This window comes from Eptatretus burgeri, chromosome 20, assembly GCF_056783735.1.
Source record: "Eptatretus burgeri isolate ZD-2024b chromosome 20, Ebu_testis_v1, whole genome shotgun sequence".
Classification (NCBI taxonomy): domain Eukaryota; kingdom Metazoa; phylum Chordata; class Myxini; order Myxiniformes; family Myxinidae; genus Eptatretus; species Eptatretus burgeri.
Window position 1 is genome coordinate 1989122 of NC_140980.1, and position 21876 is coordinate 2010997.

At 45.2% G+C, this 21876-nt stretch overlaps 1 protein-coding gene across 7 annotated transcripts in view; it reads right to left on the bottom strand.

Moving 5' to 3' along the window:
• The window catches only part of LOC147008295 (cell surface glycoprotein MUC18-like), a 153995-nt gene that overhangs the window by 23297 nt on the left and 108822 nt on the right, over positions 1 to 21876 (bottom strand). For 6 of the 7 annotated variants that reach the window (XR_015053460.1, XR_015053459.1, XR_015053462.1 and 3 more), the window contains 5 exons: positions 21189 to 21319; positions 19760 to 19904; positions 12342 to 12457; positions 11924 to 12065; positions 11011 to 11126 (listed from right to left, as the gene is read on the bottom strand). Coding sequence is in view for 4 of the 7 variants with exons in the window: in XM_085865143.1 (XP_085721269.1) it covers positions 11011 to 11126; positions 11924 to 12065; positions 12342 to 12457; positions 19760 to 19904; positions 21189 to 21319 (650 nt within the window). In the remaining 3 variants the exon portion in view is untranslated. The remainder of the gene's footprint in view (positions 1 to 11010; positions 11127 to 11923; positions 12066 to 12341; positions 12458 to 19759; positions 19905 to 21188; positions 21320 to 21876) is intronic. The other variant, XM_085865144.1, reaches the window with a different exon arrangement.

A 21876-nucleotide genomic window follows, 5' to 3' on the forward strand; every position in this document is an offset into this window, starting at 1 on the left:
GTGTGTGTGTGTGTGTGTGTGTGTGTGTGTGTGTGTGTGTGTGTGTGTGTGTGTGTGTGTGTGTGTGTGTGTGTGTGTGTGTGTGTGTGGCCAGCCCATAAATTTTTCACCATTTGAGCTGTTGTCATCAAATGGGCTTTCCATTTTGAGATGCTTTCTAGTTTTCTTCGTTTTGACCTCGTCATGTATTGTCTGTGGCTTCCTATTATTATCATCCTCAATATCATTAAGTTGCTTAGTCATTCTTTCATACCATGTGGTGTCACTCCTGGTGCTCCTTGGGATTAAAATCTGCAAATTATATATGCAAATTCCCATTGATGTAACATAGGGTAAGTAATAACTGTTTTGCTATCTGAGCTCAGAGAGCTGTGTGTTGGCCGCTTGTCAATCAGCGCTCGGGCACATGACAAAATGTTGTAAATCCATAAGCAAATGGATAATAATTTACCATCCAGATATTGCACTATTTGAGTGATATTTGACTCAAATTCATATTCAAATTCCTTCTAGAGTGGAATGAAACTCCCTCAATGAACATTTTGCAGGAAAGACTAATTGAGCATAAACACATATTGTATAATGCAAATCATTTTAACAATTGAAAATCAGTTCATGTTATTGAACATTGGTTCATAATGTTGAGCGTTAAAATTATTGAAAATCGGTTCATATTTTTCAACATTGGTGCATATTATTGAACATCGGTGCATATTGTTGAACATCGGTTCATATTATTGAAAATCGGTTCATGTTGTTGAACATCGGTTCATATTATTGAACATCGGTTCATATTATTGAAATTCGGTTCATATTATTGAACATCGGTTCATATTATTGAAATTCGGTTCATATTATTGAAAATTGGTTCATGTTATCGAACATCGGTTCATATTCTTGAAAATCGGTTCATATTAATGAATATCGGTTCATATTCTTGAAAATCGGTTCATGTTATTGAACATCGGTTCATATTATTGAACATTGGTTAATATTATTGAAAACCGATTCATATTATTGAATATCGGTTCATATTATTGAAAATTGGTTCATGTCATTGAACATCGGTTCATATTATTGAACATCGGTTCATATTATTGAAAATCGGTTCATATTATTGAAAATTGATGCATGTTATTGAACGATCGGTTCATATTCTTGAAAATCGGTTCATATTAATGAATATCGGTTCATATTATTGAACATTGGTTCATATTATTGAAAATTGGTGCATGTTATTGAACATCGGTTCATATTCTTGAAAATCGGTTCATGTTATTGAACATCGGTTCATATTATTGAACATTGGTTCATATTATTGAAAACCGATTCATATTATTGAATATCGGTTCATATTATTGAAAATTGGTTCATGTCATTGAACATCGGTTCATATTATTGAAAATTGGTTCATGTTATTGAACATCGGTTCATATTCTTGAAAATTGGTTCATGTTATTGAAAACCGGTTCATATTATTGAAAACTGGTTCATGTTATTGAACATCGGTTCATATTATTGAAAACCGGTTCATATTATTGAATACCGGTTCATATTATTGAAATTTGGTTCATGTTATTGAACATAGGTTCATATTTTTGAAAATTGGTTCATGTTATTGAACATCGGTTCATATTCTTGAAAATTGGTTCATGTTATTGAAAACCGGTTCATATTATTGAACATCGGTTCATATTATTGAAAAATGGTTCATGTTATTGAACATCGGTTCAGATTCTTGAAAATTGGTTCATATTATTGACGATCGGTTCATATTATTGAACATTGGTTCATGTTGTTGAACATTGGTTCGTATGCTTGAAAATTGGTTCACGTTATTGAACATCGGTTCATATTATTGAAAATCGGTTCATATTATTTACAATCGGTTCATATTGTTGTGGTTGACCAAATTCGCAAACCACCATTCAGGTCCCTTAGGTGAGATATCTCGGTAAGTATATGTGTAGTTAGGCCCAAACCCGTTGTCTAGAGGGAATAAATGTCATTCACTCGGGCTGCGACTCTTCAGGATAGCCGTTTTTCTTTTACTATCTTTATTTTGGACCAGCCGCCATTACTACCACCACCAACCACGTCTCAACAGCCATCACAACAACAACCACCAATCACAACGCCGCTTCACAACAACCACCAACCACAACGCCGCTTCACAACAACCACCAACCACAATGCCGCTTCACAACAACCACCAACCAGAACGCCGCTTCACAACAACAACCACCAACCACAACGCCGCTTCACAACAACAGCCACGACCTTTACCGTCACAACTCGCCACCATCGCATCACCGTCATTCCCACGCCACTTGTGGGCGCCGATGCTGGACACGTGTAGGGCGCGCACCGAGCAGCGTGTTCAGAAACATCACAGACTTTCCGAAGAAAAACGGATCAAAAACGACTCACGCCCACTTCTGTTCCATCCTATCGGCGAGCTGGGGCGATTTGGCCCCGCCTCCAGGGCGTTGGAGTGAGGACGCTATATGCAAATTCATGGATCAAAAAGCATTCACGCCCACTTTTCCTCGGTCCAATGGGGAGCCAGTTAGAGAGGTGAAGGGTCGGAGGCAAAGGGTCAAGGGTGAAAGAGCGAAGCCACGGGGCTTATATAAACGGCTGCGTTCGTCAGTAAAGAGAGTTGTGCGGAGTTCAAGAGAGTCGTCGGTGGAGCTGGAAAGAAGTGGGAGAAGTCAAGAGTGAAGAGTTGGGACGAGCCAAGAGAGGAGACGGAGAGGGCGAGTAGACGGAGCTGTGGAGAGGTGATGGCGGCGAAGGCGGACGAGGGGGTGCTCGCGTCGGTGCCGGGAGCTGCAGAGGGAGAGGCCAGCAACGCGACCGAGGTCGAGGAGGAGACGCTCGCCGCGGGACCCGAGACAGGGTGATATCCTCCTTCCCCCGAGCATCAGCAACCCCCTCCTGTTTCCCCCCGCGCTGAGATAGTGCGACAAAGGGGGCCCCTTTCCCACCCCCTACCAGACACTGGTCGCGAGGCCCGCGGAGTTGAGGCACCACCGCCACTTCGCGTCTCATCATCAGACGGGTAGGCCCGACGCGGTCTCGGCCCCAGGCCGTCTGCCCCCATCATCCTTGAGGGTGGTCCTTTTCTTTTGCTTTGGGAATATGTGTTGTCGGCGCCGTCTGTGAAGTAAAATTGTATAAGTGTTGCCGTGTGCCCGGTAGTCGGTTAGATCTGCATTGTTGCATTTGCTTTTTGTGTAATATTGTGTTTCTTCTTCTATTACATTTGCTTTTGGTGGAATTGAATATGTGTGCTTTCCGTTCATCGCGAAATAAATGTGCTTCATGTTGAACTGTTTTCCCGCTTCGCTTCGTCTTTTCTTTCATTGAATCTCCATCTTGCTTCACGTAAAGGGTTGGTCGTGGGCTAAAACGCCCGATAATTAATCGAACCGTCGAGGCCGACGAATAACACCGCTCGGTTATCCCGATAGTACGGAACGGGTCGCTTAAAGTGGCCCGTGTCCGAAGTCGACCTGCGGCGAGGTGCGATCGCCCGGTCTACCCTCCGTGTGGGTACTTAGGTAGGTCGAATTTGGCGAGCAACCCTATCCCACGCGGGGGCCGATCGGCACGATCGTGGTGAGACCGAAAGGTCCACCCGTGACTGGTTCCCGGCGTTAGTCCGAGAGGGTCACGACTGGATTGTCCGTCCGGTGGGCGACGTGCCGCGATTCGAGTTACGTGGCCGTCAGCACGCCGGCGGGCGCGAATCCGCAACACTGGTGTCAGGTCGTGCGATATAAACTCATCGCCCTCCTCGCGGCACTGGTATCGGAGAACGGGAAAACGGGCTCTCCTGTCTCCAGCTAAATTCACGGGAATCGGTCCAGGGGTGAGAGGAGCGACCCCCGATTCCCTCCAAATTACGAGCGAGCTAAATTAACCCTTTACGAGAAATAAGATGGCGTCTCAAGGCGAGCGGGAGCCGGGGGTATTAGAAATGGATGTAGAATGTGTAGAATCCATGGTCCAGGATGAAATCCCCGTGCAGGAAATGTTGGTTGTGCAGGAACACGAACTCGCCCAACTGAACCCAGAGCCCGAAATAGGTGCGGCGGCGGCCGCGGTGTATGACACCTCCCCTCCCCCCCTCCGCCAAAACCCCCCGATCCTTGCCGAATCGGCTCACCCAAGCGCACCCGACATGGCCCAGCTATGCGCCATGCTGGCGGAAATGACAGCGAAGATGAATGCGAACATGAACAAGCAAATGAACGAAATAAAAAGCATGAACGAAAAGATGGAAACAAACATGAAGGAAGAAATGAAAGAGCTGCGGGGTGAGACACAGAACATGGGCCGAAGCCTGCAGGCGGGCATGAAGGCAGTGACCAGGGAGCTTAAAATGGCGACTCCACGTGTGGGAGCGAACGAGCTGGGAGGGGGTGCAACGGCTGTCGGGCCCGCGGTGGAGGCGGGTGAAAAAATAATTCGGGGGACGTGTTGGGCGAGGGTCGTGACGGAAAAAGTGACGGTAACCGAGAGGGACAAACTAATTGGAGTGACGGAGACGTGCACGAGGGAGATAAGGGAAGAGACGGAAATAATAGTTGAGACAAGGGAGGTAAAGGGTGAAGAGGTGACTGAGTTGGCAGAGACACGGGAGATGGGAACGATAGAGGGAAGACTGCACGATGAAGACGGGGTAAGTGACGCACACACACACACGGAGGTAGTGGAGGACAAATGGGGTGAGCTGGTGGACTGGGTGGAGGCCCGGTGCGAGCAGCTGGATGGCCTCATCCAGGAACGAGAGGAGGGAGTATTCCCCCTTGAGGCGAGTCACGACCAGGTAGGTTCGGTCGTGCTTTGCGAGGTTGAGGGGACGGGTGCTGTGGACAGGCGCACGGAGAGCTTGGGGGGTATAGAGGCCCCGGAGACCCTTGTGGGGACACGAATCCCCAGTGTGGTTGTCCCTGTGTGTGTGGTGCAAGGTGTGAGTGCGTCCCCGTGTGTGGAAGCGACCCCGTGTGTGAGTGGTGTGGTGGCGATTGTGCCGGAGTACGTGCTTCCCAGCACGCCGTGTGTAAAAGGGGCACCGCAAGTGGAAGAGGCCGTGTGTGTGGATGAAACGGCCAGTGTGGATGAGGCACCGCGGGTGAGTGCCCCCGCGTGTGTGAGTGAGGGACGGTGTGTGGATGAGGCACCGCGGATGAGTGCCCCCGCGTGTGTGAGTAGTATGGTTTGTGTGAGGGAAACGGCACGAGTGAGTGAAAGGCCGCGAGTGCGTGGGGCCACATGTGCGAGGGAGGTAGCATGCGTGAGTGAACAGCCGAGTGCAAGGGAGACCGTGTGTGTGAGAGAGCGGTATGTAAGGGAGATGTCGGTGGGCATGTGTGAACATGCAGCCGCGTCTCCCGGTGTGAGTTTAATGGTGAGGTGTGTTAGCGTCGTAACACGCAGGTGTGCGTGGGTCGAATGGCGACGACGGCGACATGAGAGGAAAGAAAGCCGAGTAGCGGCTGTAGTTGTTTCGGGGACCGTGCCGGGTTCGCCCAGCCGCGAGCACGAGGTCCGTGCTGTGCAACGCACGAGGCCCCCACGTGCTCGCTTGCGAGAGTGAAGTCCCGGTCCGGAAACGCACGCGGTGGATTTGCCGATCCCGCGGACGGACAAAGTTTAGGCAGGATTATGGATTTGGACCGGACGGGTTCTCCACGCGGGCGTGTGTGTGAAGCTCCAACGGGCAAAGCACATGTGTTCGCGTGGGGAACCCCTCGAGACGTGGGGCTTGTGTTTTTTTTTTTATGGGCACGGTGACGTCATGGCTGCACGCGGGGTTGGAATCCGGCAGGAAGGGTATCCCTGCCGGATAGTACCGTCCAAGGAGGGACGAGGAACACGTGCAGCTGCATGACGTCACGGGCAGGTGCAACGTGCGCGAGCTGTGAGTTGCCGCGCTGGTGCTGCGCATGTAAAGAAAAAAAGAAAAAAAAAGAAAAAAGCAAGCCTCACTTTCGGGTGCACAGGATTCCTGGGCAAGGGGTGGAAGACCCCCTTGACTAGGGCACAGGATGGAAACTAGTTAGGGGGAAGGGTTAGCTTAGTTAGACCGACTTCATGGGGCAGGGGTAAGTCCTCATGGAGTCCGTGGAATGGATTAGTTAGAGGGATTTAGATGAGCTTTAGGTGGGGAAATAAAAGTTTTTTTTTTGATTTTGAGAACAGTGACAGACTTGTGAATGTGTAGAGGGGACGTAGTTTAGCTACGTAGTGTTAAAAGGAACGTGCTATAGTTTAAGGGACGACGTGGGAGCACGAGTTAGTTCGGGGAGGTAGTTAGAAGGATGGCAGAGTTCAGCGGTGAGTGTGTTGAAGAGTTGGTGAGTGAAGTGGAAGCATGTGCTTGGTGAGTGAGTGAGGCCAGCGGGTCTGTGTGAGTGGAGCGAATGGTGAATGCATGGTGCGATGAGTGATTGGGGGGAGGAGTGACTCCCGCCCAAGGGACCCCGGGGTCAGTATAAAGTGAGTTAGGGGGTTAGTCAAATTTACAAAATGGAGGTCGTTTTGTTGTTGGTGGGAGTGTAGGCTCGAAACCCGTTTGGAGGGGTGCAGGAGCCCTGTTGACGGGCTTGGGAGCGTGGCTGCGAAAGGTGAGTATCGCTGAGTGGGTACCCCGGGCACCAGGCTAGTCGGCCGTGGTAGGCCAAGGGCCCATGGGGGGCCGGGATAGCGTAGTGGGCACGGGTGCGCCTGCTTGGTGCGGGGGCCCGGGGCGCCATTAGCCGCGTGGGCAGTGTTGTGGGCACGGGTGACCCTCGGAAAGGGGCCTGGGAAGCCAGCCTGCCACGTGTGCGTTTCAGGGGAGGTGCCATGGGGGGCACTCCCCGGTGTTTAGGGAGCTGGTAGGCTCGGAGGCAGTGTAGTGCCCGGGGGTGCCATCGTCGGAGAATCGGCAGAGGGTCGTGCCTGCCGAAGGGAGCCACGTGTCCCAGCCATGAGACCGTGTGAGGGCACGGAAAGAAAATTGGGGGGCGAGGCCCGAAATTGTGAGGACACCAACACAGGCGACGGGAATCTGGGTTGTTAGAACCAATAGTTTAAGCGAGAGGCGCTTGTTGAAAGCCCCGGGGTAGTTTAACAGTTCAATGGTTAGGGTAGATTAGGAGATGTACCCCTCCGCACCATCCATCCCCTCACTCTCGTGGGCCGCTGGACCCACTTTGTGTTATAGATCGCTGAACTCTGGGGAGGCCATTCTGAGGCTTCGTTGGGCCTCGACACAGGACGCTAGCTCTCCCTTATTCCCCTCCGGGAAGGGAACGTAGGGGTTGGGAGTAGGCTAGGTGACAGGATAGGTTAGCCGAACAAGGACGATAAAGGGGGTTAGGGGACGATTTATAGTGGGGAAGTAAAAGTAAAAAAAAAAAAGTAAAAAAAAAAAAAGTTGGGGCTAAATTGGGGTTTGACAAATTAAGGGAGTGGGTATGTACAGTGACAGGCAAAGGCGATAGGTGGGAGGGAGACAGGTAGGTAGGTCCGAGCCCGCCTTCCAAGTGGCCAGCACCACCGCACTCCCTCCACCAACCTCCACGGAACGGCAAAGGCTGGCCAACTTCATCGGCAGCTGTTGTTTTGCTGCGAGGCCTGTGCCGGCTGGATCGTCTGCAGCTGCTGTGCTGCAAGGCCTGTGCCGGCCGGATCGTCTGCAGCTGTGGTACTTCAAGGCCTGTGCCGGCCAGATCGTCTGCCGGCTGTGTTTGCCTGCAGCGGCCTTCTTCTGCGGGCTGTGTTTGCCTGCTGCCTTTGCCATGCCATGCCCATTGCCCCTGTTCACCAGCCCCGTTCAATTTTTGCTTTGCCCCCCGCCCCCGTTCATTGCCATGTGCGCCAGGATCAAGGCAACAGTTTGCAAGCTGCAAGAACTGCCCTGTTGGCAGCTACAACACGGGCCTGCAGTGGCGGCCCGTGCACCGTGTTTGCGTCCATCCATTCATCCATCCATTCGTTGTGTTCATTGCGTGTGCCACTTGAGCTGGCACGGAGACTACGTTTGTGCAGCCCATGCACCGTTGTGGTTCACTGCGTTCAGTTCAAAAGGGAAGGCCTTGGACTGCGTGTGAGCAGCCGGCCACGTTCCCTGTCACCTGCATTGTTTTGAGCCAGAGACTACATGCGAGCAGCCTGGCTCCCTGTTAACTGCTTTCTTTTTGCAGAGTTCATTGATCCTGGGCCATGGTTTAGTGTAAAATTTGTAAGTTAAGGTTAAGATGTACTGTAGTGTAAAATTTGTAAGTTAAGGTTAAGATGTACTGTAAATATGAGTGCGCCCCCGGCATGTTTGTCTTAGCGCCGGCAATTTTATTTAAGTCGTCCGTGTGAGTGAGTTTGTTTAGGTAGTTACGCAGCCCTCAGGTTATTTATTTTGGGGACACGAATACCATGAATGTCGCACTCAGGGATCCGTAGGTAAAATGTACTAGGGGAAAACTACACATGATGGCACACGAAAATTTGACGACTTGGGACGAGTCTGTAAAAAGGGGAGGGGGTAGTGTTGTGGTTGACCAAATTCGCAAACCACCATTCAGGTCCCTTAGGTGAGATATCTCGGTAAGTATATGTGTAGTTATGCCCAAACCCGTTGTCTAGAGGGAATAAATGTCATTCACTCGGGCTGCGACTCTTCAGGATAGCCGTTTTTCTTTTACTATCTTTATTTTGGACCAGCCGCCATTACTACCACCACCAACCACGTCTCAACAGCCATCACAACAACAACCACCAACCACAACGCCGCTTCACAACAACCACCAACCACAACGCCGCTTCACAACAACCACCAACCACAACGCCGCTTCACAACAACCACCAACCACAACGCCGCTTCACAACAACAACCACCAACCACAACGCCGCTTCACAACAACAGCCACGACCTTTACCGTCACAACTCGCCACCATCGCATCACCGTCATTCCCACGCCACTTGTGGGCGCCGATGCTGGACTCGTGTAGGGCGCGCACCGAGCAGCGTGTTCAGAGACATCACAGACTTTCCGAAGAAAAAACGGATCAAAAACGACTCACGCCCACTTCTGTTCCGTCCTATCGGCGAGCTGGGGCGATTTGGCCCCGCCTCCAGGGCGTTGGAGTGAGGACGCTATATGCAAATTCATGGATCAAAAAGCATTCACGCCCACTTTTCCTCGGTCCAATGGGGAGCCAGTTAGAGAGGTGAAGGGTCGGAGGCAAAGGGTCAAGGGTGAAAGAGCGAAGCCACGGGGCTTATATAAACGGCTGCGTTCGTCAGTAAAGAGTGTTGTGCGGAGTTCAAGAGAGTCGTCGGTGGAGCTGGAAAGAAGTGGGAGAAGTCAAGAGTGAAGAGTTGGGACGAGCCAAGAGAGGAGACGGAGAGGGCGAGTAGACGGAGCTGTAGAGAGGTGACGGCGGCGAAGGCGGACGAGGGGGTGCTCGCGTCGGTGCCGGGAGCTGCAGAGGGAGAGGCCAGCAACGCGACCGAGGTCGAGGAGGAGACGCTCGCCGCGGGACCCGAGACAGGGTGATATCCTCCTTCCCCCGAGCATCAGCAACCCCCTCCTGTTTCCCCCCGCGCTGAGATAGTGCGACAAAGGGGGCCCCTTTCCCACCCCCTACCAGACACTGTCCGCGAGGCCCGCGGAGTTGAGGCACCACCGCCACTTCGCGTCTCATCATCAGACGGGTAGGCCCGACGCGGTCTCGGCCCCAGGCCGTCTGCCCCCATCATCCTTGAGGGTGGTCCTTTTCTTTTGCTTTGGGAATATGTGTTGTCGGCGCCGTCTGTGAAGTAAAATTGTATAAGTGTTGCCGTGTGCCCGGTAGTCGGTTAGATCTGCATTGTTGCATTTGCTTTTTGTGTAATATTGTGTTTCTTCTTCTATTACATTTGCTTTTGGTGGAATTGTATATTGTATATGGCGGAAACCGTTCATCGCGAAATAAATGTGCTTCATGTTGAACTGTTTTCCCGCTTCGCTTCGTCTTTTCTTTCATTGAATCTCCATCTTGCTTCACGTAAAGGGTTGGTCGTGGGCTAAAACGCCCGATAATTAATCGAACCGTCGAGGCCGACGAATAACACCGCTCGGTTATCCCGATAGTACGGAACGGGTCGCTTAAAGTGGCCTGTGTCCGAAGTCGACCTGCGGCGAGGTGCGATCGCCCGGTCTACCCTCCGTGTGGGTACTTAGGTAGGTCGAATTTGGCGAGCAACCCTATCCCACGCGGGGGCCGATCGGCACGATCGTGATGAGACCGAAAGGTCCACCCGTGACTGGTTCCCGGCGTTAGTCCGAGAGGGTCACGACTGGATTGTCCGTCCGGTGGGCGACGTGCCGCGATTCGAGTTACGTGGCCGTCAGCACGCCGGCGGGCGCGAATCCGCAAGAATATTATTGAAAATCGGTTCATATTTTATGGTGGTGGGCTTGGGATCCCAGGATCCTGAGTTCAAATCTCACTCAGCTGTTGAATTAATACCAGGTGGGGTTGACTCTACCTGTCATCCTTCTGAGGTCAGCAAAATGAGTGCCAGCTTGCTGGTATCCTGTGTCAGAGTGGCGGCCCGTCCAGGATTGTGCCCAATAGCCAAGGAGACTGCTTAGGCAGCACCAACACTGCACAGAGCATGGTCCCAATGGATGTCTGGATCGGTTCATATTATTGAGCATCGGTTTATATTTTAAAAAATCGGTTCATATTATTTAATATCGGTTCATATTTGTTTTCAATTGAATAAGTTGAACAAACAGGAGCCCTGAAGGTTTCGATTGCATTGTGGTTCCACAATGTAATGGCTTTGAACCCTAAAAATCCTGAATTTTGGTTGTCAAAATAAAATATCAACACACTTGCATGAGCGTAATTGAACACCAATAACAGCAGTACCATCACTAAAAGTCAATAGAAATCGCAATGTAAAGCATCCATTGTGCAGTGAACAAGATGGTTAATAATGAGACACATTCTGGAGTGCATACTCACAGGTAACTGTTCAACATTCCAAGAGATCTTTGGTGTGGGGTATCCTTTGGCCATGCACTCAAAATTAATGCCTTTCGCACTGCTCTTGGTCATTTTTAGGAAAACCTCTGGCTTTCCTGCAATACAAATATTTATTCATTTTGGTAGAAAGATAAGAATATGGGAGTACCTCATACTGTACTTGTTTTATGTTGGAAACAGCTATCTAAATTTGTATGAGTTCACCTTTTACGAATCACAAGCTATAAAAACTATATTTAAGGTAGAAATGATGGACATTTGTCCCATCATGCCTGTGCCACATCCAGTTTCCAGTATTGTCGCGTACTACAAGTTGTCGCAATTCCACAGCTAATACTAAACAAGAAGTTTGGACAGAGTCAGTGTGTCTATCTGTATTCTAGAACTGTATCTGTGTTTTCTGTGTTTGCCTGTATGTCTCTTTATGTCCGTATCTCTGTGTCTGTCCCTCATATGCGCAGCTTGTACCCATCATCGCATTTGGTATCACAGCTATGCTGTGATGCCGTGCCGCTCATCAGTTAGGCAGGAATTTTAACTCTGATCAGGAATTTAAAATCTAGCCGAGGTGCAGGCACACGATGGACTTTTTCAAAAAAATATCACAAGAACTTAAATGGCCACAAGTGAATGTTATTAGGCAGGACAGCTGGATTCATGTCCACTTTAAAAAAACAATCTACCCCTTGGTTAATGGCCCTTTCAAGAAGTCTACCCTTTGAACAGAGTACCACGATATGATGGTCTCCTTTGATGATTAACAAAAGGAAAAAAACATAGATTTATGGGAATATACCATGCAGAATCGAAGAGTGGTCCTCAGTAAACTGTGGCAGAAACAATGTACTCTTAAATAAAATAAATGACATCATAAGGTGGTTGACTTATGTACCTTCAACCTGAACATCCACCTTGACTTCCTTTTCCAGACCCGGAACTGAGGGTACCGTGACTTCACACTGGTAAGTGCCCGATTGATCATAATTGATGGAGTCCAATGTCAGCACCATGCCTTCTCCCACTTTATTGTTGTCCTACATGGGAGGGAGACGTCCAAAAGGAAAGAAAAAAAAATATTTTTCGGATAAGCAGTTAAAATTGGCTTGATCGAAATTCTAAATTTCACGTTCTATTCTAAATTTGATCGAAATTCTAAATACTCCCGAACCAAGATTTGTTAAAACTTCATTGTTTTATCATCCTTAAAAGTACTACGAAGTCCTACTGCCTCCCCAGGTGAGCATTATCTTTTATGAAAAATCAGTTTTTACAATCCACTCCTTTATCATTTCCGAATTTCCCATGCATACCTTGGTCCAGATGTACATTGGCGTTTGTGATGAGGAACTATCGCATTCCAGTGTCAGTGAATCACCATGAAGCTTGACCACACGTCCTCCGGGTGTCACTGTCAGGTTCTCGATCGCTGTACAGATGAGATGGTTACTCATTTAATACGGCCTTAACTTCAAGATACATATGCCGTAAGGTTTTTCATTCAATGAACAAAATGCATATGCATAAAAGTTTTTTGCTGTTGTTCTCCCCTCTTCCCTTTATAATATAAAGGGAGGTCCGACAGCACCAAACTTCTGCCCTGCTTTGACCACAATACTCCTCCACCTCCCGCTGTCCTCAGCAAACTCGCTTCACTCTCTAACTTGTCCGTTGAATTCAATGACCTGATATGCAAATCCTGTTCAAATTTCAAGTTGACGGGATGAAAACTGCGGATTTTAGAAATTCCACCTAGTGTTGTTTACCTTCCAGCCGATGTTGACGTTTTGGTCGATATTGACCTCAAAAATAATTGGCTGCTTGAATTCATTGACCTGAAATATAAATCCTCTTCAAATTTCAAGTCAATCGGATGAAAACTGAGGAATTTAGAAATCCCACCTAAGTTGTTGACCTTTGGCCAATGCTGACCTTTTGGTCCATGTTGACCTAAAAAAAATAATTGGCTGATTGAATTCAGTGACCTGAAATACAAATCCGCTTCCAATTTCAAGTCAATCAGATGAAAATTGATCGGTTTAAAATTGCGACCTGCAGGCGATTGACAAACAAACGGACAGATAGAAATAACGCACAAGACCAACCGATATACTTGAAAAATCTTCGATTTTCACCAGTAAGGAACACAATCAGAACTACAAGGGCACTTGGCAGAGCGCGTACCTCCGCCACGTAATGCCTGATCCATGAGAACATATCGGGCCCAATACATTTTTGAAATATCATGCTAGACAGTATGACATCGTTTTTGGCCTAATCTCTCAACGGTGAAGAAGCTCATAATAATTGGTATATGCCAGACAGACAGCTTTGTCAGCCATTCGGCAAACCTCAGTATACCACAGAATATCTGTTTATAGAACAGTGGCATCTCTATGAGGAATGAATTTCTCCAAACTTGGCTTGATGATTGTCTTAAAATTGTTGCAAGCAACGTCAGGATCTCCGGTGTTTCGGGCTTGATCCCATGCCCTACTCTGCAGATGCTGCATCATAGGTTCCCAGCTTGCTTTTTGTACTCCCATAATCACGATTGCTTTGGTTTATCCAAGACTGGTGGCTTGTTGAAGATAATATCTCGGGAATAAAAACTTACACATGCTGAGGCCTTTTGGCCCATCGCAACTGGGATGTAGAACGACTCATTATATATACCCAAGACCAAAGGACACTATACCAACGGCTTTAAGAAGATGGCAGGACTGAATCGGACAAGTGTAGGTTCTGCAAGGTAGAAACAGAAAGTATGAGCGTCCTCCTATCGGGATGTAAAAACCTCATGTCAGAACAACTGTACACCCACAGGCACAACAAGGTATGTGGAGTAATCAACTGGCACATCTGCAAATATTTCAATATCCCAGTTCCAGAAAAGTAATGGAAATGTGAACCAAAAGCATTTTGGTTCACAGCAAAAGCAAAAAAGACGACGTCCTTTTGTCGGCACCACTCACGCACCAGCCTGGGCGCATCCAGCCCCTGTAAGGTCGATAGCACTGGAGAGCAAGATCTATGGTGTGTTCCAGCTGGTTTCTCCCCAGGTCCAGTATGCGAATCCAGGCCAAGGAGGAACAGCTCGTCAAATCACTCCTCACGAAGCAGATCCCAGACAGACAAAGCAGTTCCTCTTGCCTTTCAGGGCGGGCCTCTCGGACTGCCTCCGGGGACCCGTGATTGGTCCATCGTTCGAGATTGCAGCAGCTCTCCGCCAATGGGTTGCTGACACATCTTGCTGACTGATTCTGTCAGGGCGCTTGGTAGGGGCTCGTTAGAAGGGGGGAAGCAAAAAGAGGACGCCTCTCGGTACACCACCACTGTACGAACACTGGACAGCCTGCTACACCTCCCGACACACATGTAACGTCCGATTACCAAACAACCTGGCTAAACATGCATTTAAGGGTGGATCTGGGCTAATCCGATATTTACTAACCCACTAAGAGCCAATTTCCGCAACAATATATTGTGATAAATCACTTAATCTCACCAAGTCATTTGCGTCAGTCGGGCTTGGATAATTTATTAATTTATAAGCATTTTTCACATTAATATTTTTTGCAATACGATATTTCTGTCGTTCAGCCTGTGCCTTTGTGTAATCATTTGATAAATCAATATCCAGTTCTTGGGATACACCAAAGATAGAACCATCTTTCCCAACATGAGTCATTTATCTTAGATAAAAAATAATGTCATTAAAAATTTTATTTTTGTTGAGTTGAAATTACACATAAAGACATAATTGACCACAACACTTGGAATTTAATTCTTGGACTTGAAATGTTTGATAAACACCATTCTGTAAGAATTTTATGACTTCAACAGGTGGTGGAAGACCAAAACTATCAAAATAATATTTGTCTTGACTATTAAAAATACAAACCCAATGAGAACCGTTCCCATTATTATCTTCTAAGTTCATAATAATATTATTTGTATGTTTCGACATGGTTGTTAATTCATCTCTCATACAAATAACCACATTATGAATTTTTAATTTCTTACAATAATTGACAAGTTCTCAATTTGATGTTGTATTCTTTCCAAATTATTTAAACCACTCATCAATGCTCATTTATTTATTTGAAAGATATGATCCATTACCCCTTTTAGTTAATTTTACACCTGCTTGTGCGATAAAAGAAAGCATATCTCCAACGAACAATCTCGCTTTATCAGGCAGACTTTCAAGATTTTCAGCAAAATCTACAAGTACACCACTTCCACTAATTTGTTTCTCCAACTCTTTGTTATGTCTTTCCAATTCTTTTGAGCCCGGAGTTGAGCCTTCCTTTCGTTGGCAGTTTTCACCGCTGCTGAAATACTGTTACGGATCTGGCAACCATTTGCACACAAACAGACAGCAGTCCCCAAGCTTAGTTATTTCGATAAGTATGTGTTTATAGTTGGGGCCCATCCCCTATGTCTAACGGGAATTAGATGTGTGTGCTGTGAAGTTTCTTTGTAGTTGGTCTGGAACAGTCTGTCATAATAAAAATTCTTATGGCTTGGACCCTGTTCACCATTACACAGCCCCAGGTTTGGCTTGGAGTGCTTTGTTAAAAATGACAACACAAAATTTAGAATTAATCAGTGATATCGATATCAATCTATAATTCCAGCAATGTGTGTGTGTGTGTGTGTGTGTGTGTGTGTGTGTGTGTGTGTGTGTGTGTGTGTGTGTGTGTGTGTGTGTGTGTGTGTGTGTGTGTGTGTGTGTGTGTGTGTGTGTGTGTGCGTGTGTCTGCAACGCGAGGCTCCACATCACAAACGAGCAAACCGATTTCGATGAAACTTGACGAACAGGTGCCATATGGGATGGGAGTGTGCGCGTTTGAGTTTCGTTGCTAAGCAACCACCCGTTGCTATGCGGCGGCCGAAAAACCACGTACGGTATTTTCAATACTTATCCTACAGTTTTGAATGTGGAGAAACGAGACTTCGGAATTAAACACTCAGAGATATTTAGAAAATTTTACTTGAGCCGATTTTTGATTTAGGTTTTATTTTTCAAATGGTAGTCCTTCAAAAATCGGGTATCTATTTACCGTCATTTTTTTGTTTGTTTGTTTGTTTGTTTGCATGTAATGGACAGCTCTGGAGGCCAGAGGAGTCAACCGATTTTGATGAAACTTGACAGGTACTGGTAGGTTCATACCAGGATCTAGTTCTATGCTTTTGAGCACCGTTGCTATGGAAACCACCGTTGCCTAGCAACGGGACTTTGAAATTTTTGAAAAATCCGAAAAAGTTTATTTTTTCGAAAATCATAAATGGGCTTCCAGGCTTTTAAGCGCACTATAATCAACCTCTTTGTCAAAAAATTTCAGCCCGATCCGTCAAAAACTGTAGGACTAGCATGCAATTATGTCACAACCACCCATGTCGCCTATCGGCTTGTGTGTGTGTGTGTGTGTGTGTGTGTGTGTGTGTGTGTGTGTGTTTGTGTGTGTGTGTGTGTGTGTTTGTGTGTGTGTGTGTGTGTGTGTGTGTGTGTGTGTGTCTGCGACCACTGTTTCTCGACAACCACTGGTCCGATCTCAATGAAACTTGCCAGGTATATTGCTGGAGCCCTGTGGATGTGCCTTTTCAAGGTTTGATATTAATCGGAGAAGTGGTTCCCAAGTTACGGCCATTTATTTACCAAACCAATGACAGGACGTGACGATTGACGTCACAATTGTTCTTTTTTTTTGTTTGTTTGTTTTTTTGCACGTGCGGGCACACACGTACGGCCACGCACATACGGGCACGCGAGAGCAAAGGAACGGCTTGTGTGGTTGTTGTTTCTGGCACGCGGTTTTAAAGTTTTATTTTTTTTTTTGCACATACGGGCACACACGTACGACTACGCATGTACGGGCACGCACGTACGGGCCCGTGAGAGTGAAGGAACAGCCTGTGTGGTTGTTGATTCTGGCACGCGGTTTGAAAGTTTTTTTTTCCACGTACGGCCATGCACGTACGGCATGCACTGTGTGTGTGTGTGTGTGTGTGTGTGTGTGTGTGTGTGTGTGTGTGTGTGTGTGTGTGTGTGTGTGTGTGTGTGTGTGTCTGCGACCGCTGTTTCTCGACAACCACTGGTCCGATCTCATTGAAACTTGCCAAGCGGTTCCCAAGTTATGGCCATTTATTTACCAAACCAATGACAGGGCACGGTGCTATGACATCACGATTGACGTCACAATTCTTGTGTTTTTTATTTTTTTTTTTGCATATACAGCCACACACGTACGGGCACGCACGTACGGGCCCGCACTAGTGCTTTTAATTATAGAGAAGGCCAAAAGAGGAGGAATATCTCAAGTATGTTCCAAGAAATATGCTGAAGCAAATAACAAATATCTTCCTGATTATAATAAGAATGAGGACAACTCTTACCTGATGTAATATGATGCTAACAATTTGTATGGGTGGGCTCTGTCTCAATCTTTACCTTATGGAAAACTTAAATGGGTTCAAGAAAAACATTATGAAAAAGTTTTACAAGACATTGTTGGCTCCTCTCAAAAAGAATTGGATGAAGCTGAAGTTGGATATTATTTTGAGGTTGATTTAAAATATCCAGAACTTCATCACAAACATAAAGACCTTCCTTTTGCCCCTGATAAATAAAGTCCAAGAAAAGAATGGTTAAGTGATTACCAACAGTCATTTAATATAAAAGGTAAATCTCCAGAAAAACTACTTACAACATTAAATAATAAAGAAAGTTATATTTTGCATCAAAAGAACTTGAGGCAACATTAATCTGCTGGGTTGAGAGTGAGGAAAATTCATCGGATTTTGAAATTTAAACAAAGTCATTGGTTAAAGAAGTATCTTTATTTTAATACAAAAAGGAAAATAGAAGCAAAAACAGATTTTGAGAAGGACTTTTATAAATTAATGAATAATGCTGTATTTGGAAAGACAATGGAAAATGTTAGGAATGGACAAAACATAAGATTTGCTCCATCTTGGAAACAGGCTTCAAAGTTAATTAATAGACCAAGTTTTGAACAAGCGGAGGTGTTTTCAGAGAACTTTTGTGCTATTCATTTGAAAAAAGAGAGTATTGAAATGGATAAACCTATTTATATCGGAACATCAATTCTTGACTTGTCAAAGTTGTTAATGTATGACTGTTACTATAATCATTTAAAATCAAAGTATCAGGATAATGTGTCATTGTTATATATGGATACAGATAGTTTTATATTAGAAATTAAGACAAGTGATGTTTCTGAGGATATGATTGATAATATTGATATATATGATACAAGTAATTATAAGTCGGGTGATGTGTTGTTTTCATCAAAGAATAAAAAAGTTATTGGTAAGTTTAAAGATGAATTGGGTGGGAAGGTTATGAGTGAATTTATAGGATTGAGATCAAAGTCTTATGCTTTTAAGTATATTGATAATAATAACATTGAAAGGTGTGATAAGAAGCTAACGTGAATAAAGACAAATATAATCAAGGACACAATCAACTTTAAACATTATTACAACTGTTTTACCTTAAAGAAGGAAGAGTACAGAAAATGAATACAATAAGAAGTTATAAACATCAATTATATACAGAAGAGATAAATAAGAAAGCATTAGGAGCTTTTGATGATAAAAGATATATTTTAGCGAATGGAATCAATCGTCTCCCTTCTGGTTATAAGTAGGTGTTAAGATATTGGGTTGGGAATTTTAACAGGCTACCGCCATCTTTTTACTGATTTATAAATGATGGAACCAAGCAAAAACCAAACCAAAGAGTGAAGATGTAATCAGTCTTGGTATTTAAATGGGAAACATAAAGAATGTGAGAAATATCAAAGAAGTCTTATTGAAGAAATCACCGGGGTAAAAGTAGATAAAACAAATAAGCGAATAAATTTAATCACAAATAAGTTGGAGGATGTAAAGAAAAAAAATTAATATCCTTGAATGGACTGAAAAACTTTGATAGCTATCAATTGAATAATGGGAAAACAATTTACTGCAATCTCAAAATGATATGTGGCTCAGGAGGTGGTCAAACAAGAGCATAAAGATAAGTTTATCATTTCATTTCTGCTCAACAAAAATACTTAAATCAAGAACTAAGTTCCAAAGTAATCTTTGTGAATATACTTGATGGTGATGAATGCAACAGAAAAATTAAGTTATTGCCCAAAGTAGAACATGGACAAATATTCATTGGTTCGCTCTTGGAATGGAATAAAAATATAAAAGGAAAGAAGTGCTTTAATAAGTAAGTCTCAATTTTACATTTGCTTGGATGGGAGGGGGAGGAAATCAGTCTCCTATTTTGGGCTTTTGGGCCTTGAGTCAGAGAGTTTTTCCCTTTTTCCCCATTCATTTGAATGGCTGCCTCAGAAGCCCCATTTATCCTCTACTCCTATGGCTGTATGAAGACAAACACTTGAGTCTTTGTCTTTCAGACAACCTTGTGCTGCCATCAGGAACTGTATTACGCATTAAAGTTAAATGAGCTGTTAGTTTTGCCCTGCTGGATAAACCAGACTTACAAAACCATATGCTCCAACAGAACGGCACAGTGATGCTAACTCATATACCGTACCTGGTGACCGATCAATATCATCTCACACAAATTTTATATATATATATATATATATATACATACACACATATATAAATATATGAATATATATTTCAATCTTTCAGTGAAATACTCACTAAACAAAACAACAATAACGTTATGCATACTTACAATTAACCTGCAGGGTTATTTCATGACTTGGTCCATCCACAGATTCAAGAAAGTCGAATGTTGTGCAATTGTACACCACACCATCTTCCCTTGTAACTGAATGAAGTGTTAATCGTTCTCCTTCATGTTCATTTGTCTCCCCACCCTGCACGCAAAATCGCATCGGAACATTAACAGTCTTAGCCCCCCCCCTCCCCCATGTATGTGATTGATACACCACAATGCAATACCAAATACCTGATGAAAAGCGTAATTATCTTTAAAATTTAGTCCATTTTGAGTTTGAAAAGTTTCTCAAATTAATGTATGAACTATGAATGTACATAGATGACAGGGTACTGCACACAAAGGTCGATCTGTGACCGGATAGAAAAGTACAATTATTCGGCCGAGGTCGAGCGACTCGAGGTGGAGGCCATTTATTCCTGCAACATGAAACACCACAATCCATGCCTGCAGAAAACTAATTTTTTTGTAACACCGGCCACATTATCCATCCAACCATCATGTAACTTTGTTCGAACTTGGTTGTGGGATGGCTTTGAAGACTATAAAATACAAGTTGAGGAGTCTTTCCTTCGTGTTGGGAAAGGAGGTGCACAGAGGACACTCCGCAAGCACATCTACACTTGACACAAGAGATGGTTCAAGAACAAAAATGGGGAAAAGCAGGAATTCCAAAACAGTTTCCCACAATTTTCCAGGACTTCCCAGGAAATGATTTAGCGAGGAGAAACACCAGCTTGGGCTCTGCTTGAAAGATTTTTTCAGCACAAGCTCGAGAAAATTATGCTTGCACCATCTCTAGTCTGTGTCATACGCGTCGTGGCACCATTACTGCCGGTGTGGCACAATAGACATAGAAGTTAATGAGCACCAAAATATTATCCTGAACTTTGTGTTGACCAGAACTTTCAGTAGAGTCCTTTTTCATCTCATTCGCACAAGGACCTCAGTCGACATTCCACAACATGGTCAAGGATGGTAGTGGACGCCTATTATCTGGTAATATCATTTTTATATCCAGAAATCTTGGCTAATGGAGGACCAAAATGACAGAAGGCAGCAGGTTCACAGATGGCCAGATAATCAAAGGAGAAAAAAAATGCACATGAGGAGAGGAGTATCAGAAAGGAAAAGGAGGAGGGGTGCAGATGGGGTAAGTGAGAGTAGAAGAGAGCATTGATTGGTGTGGGAGAAAGCAAAAGATGATGATGGGCAGCAATCTTGCGAGACCGGTGGGAACGGCATGAGATACAGACACAGGAGTCGGTTCCACTTCAGAGAATGGAGGTGAGCACCCAGCTGTTTGTTGAGTTTAAGTAATAAAATTATGAAATAATTTTCATCAATGTCAGTGGATGGCTTTTTCCGTCAAGGCAAGCCAGAGCTAAAGGATCACTCTTTGTATTGCAAATGCAAATCCTACCTTCTGCCATGAAATGGTGTAGTCCAAGTCAGAATTTTTCTCTGTCGAGCATTCAAGCACAACGTCATCACCTTCTTTAATCGGTTGCGGTGAAGGAGACACAATTTTCAGTGCAACACTCTCTGCGGCATCTGTTCAGAGATGTTTTTCACAAATTAGTATCGGAACCTCTCGAACATGCATTCCTTTTCATCGTGCCAAACCAGTTTCTCATATGTTCAGTCTCTATTCTAAGCGACTTGCCAAATGACCTTACCTTGCCCAGTTCATTGCTTTGATAAATTTCATTTGAATGAGACGTCACATTAGAGTTTATCCACATATCAGATATACCCTTTGAGAATATGAAGCTGTTTACTGTGATCTAAAAGTTGCTGACATGTTATAGTTGTTAGCTCACTTGCAGAGTACCGCTCGAAGGGCAATCTTGTTCTAAGCATGCAATGCGCTCTTCTGACGCATCCCTTTATATGGGTGGTGTATAGGCAACAGACCGTTGCCTCGATCACTCTAGAAAACAAAAATAACCCGGGTTTCGTACATGAACCAAAAACATGCAAATTGCTTGTCATGTGCATCTATAAAACATCGTGGTTATATAGCTTGGATAATTCCCATTGCACTGGCCCATAGGCTGATACCATAGGCCTGAAGCCGAAATTTACTGTCGCCTTCACAAGGCCCATGA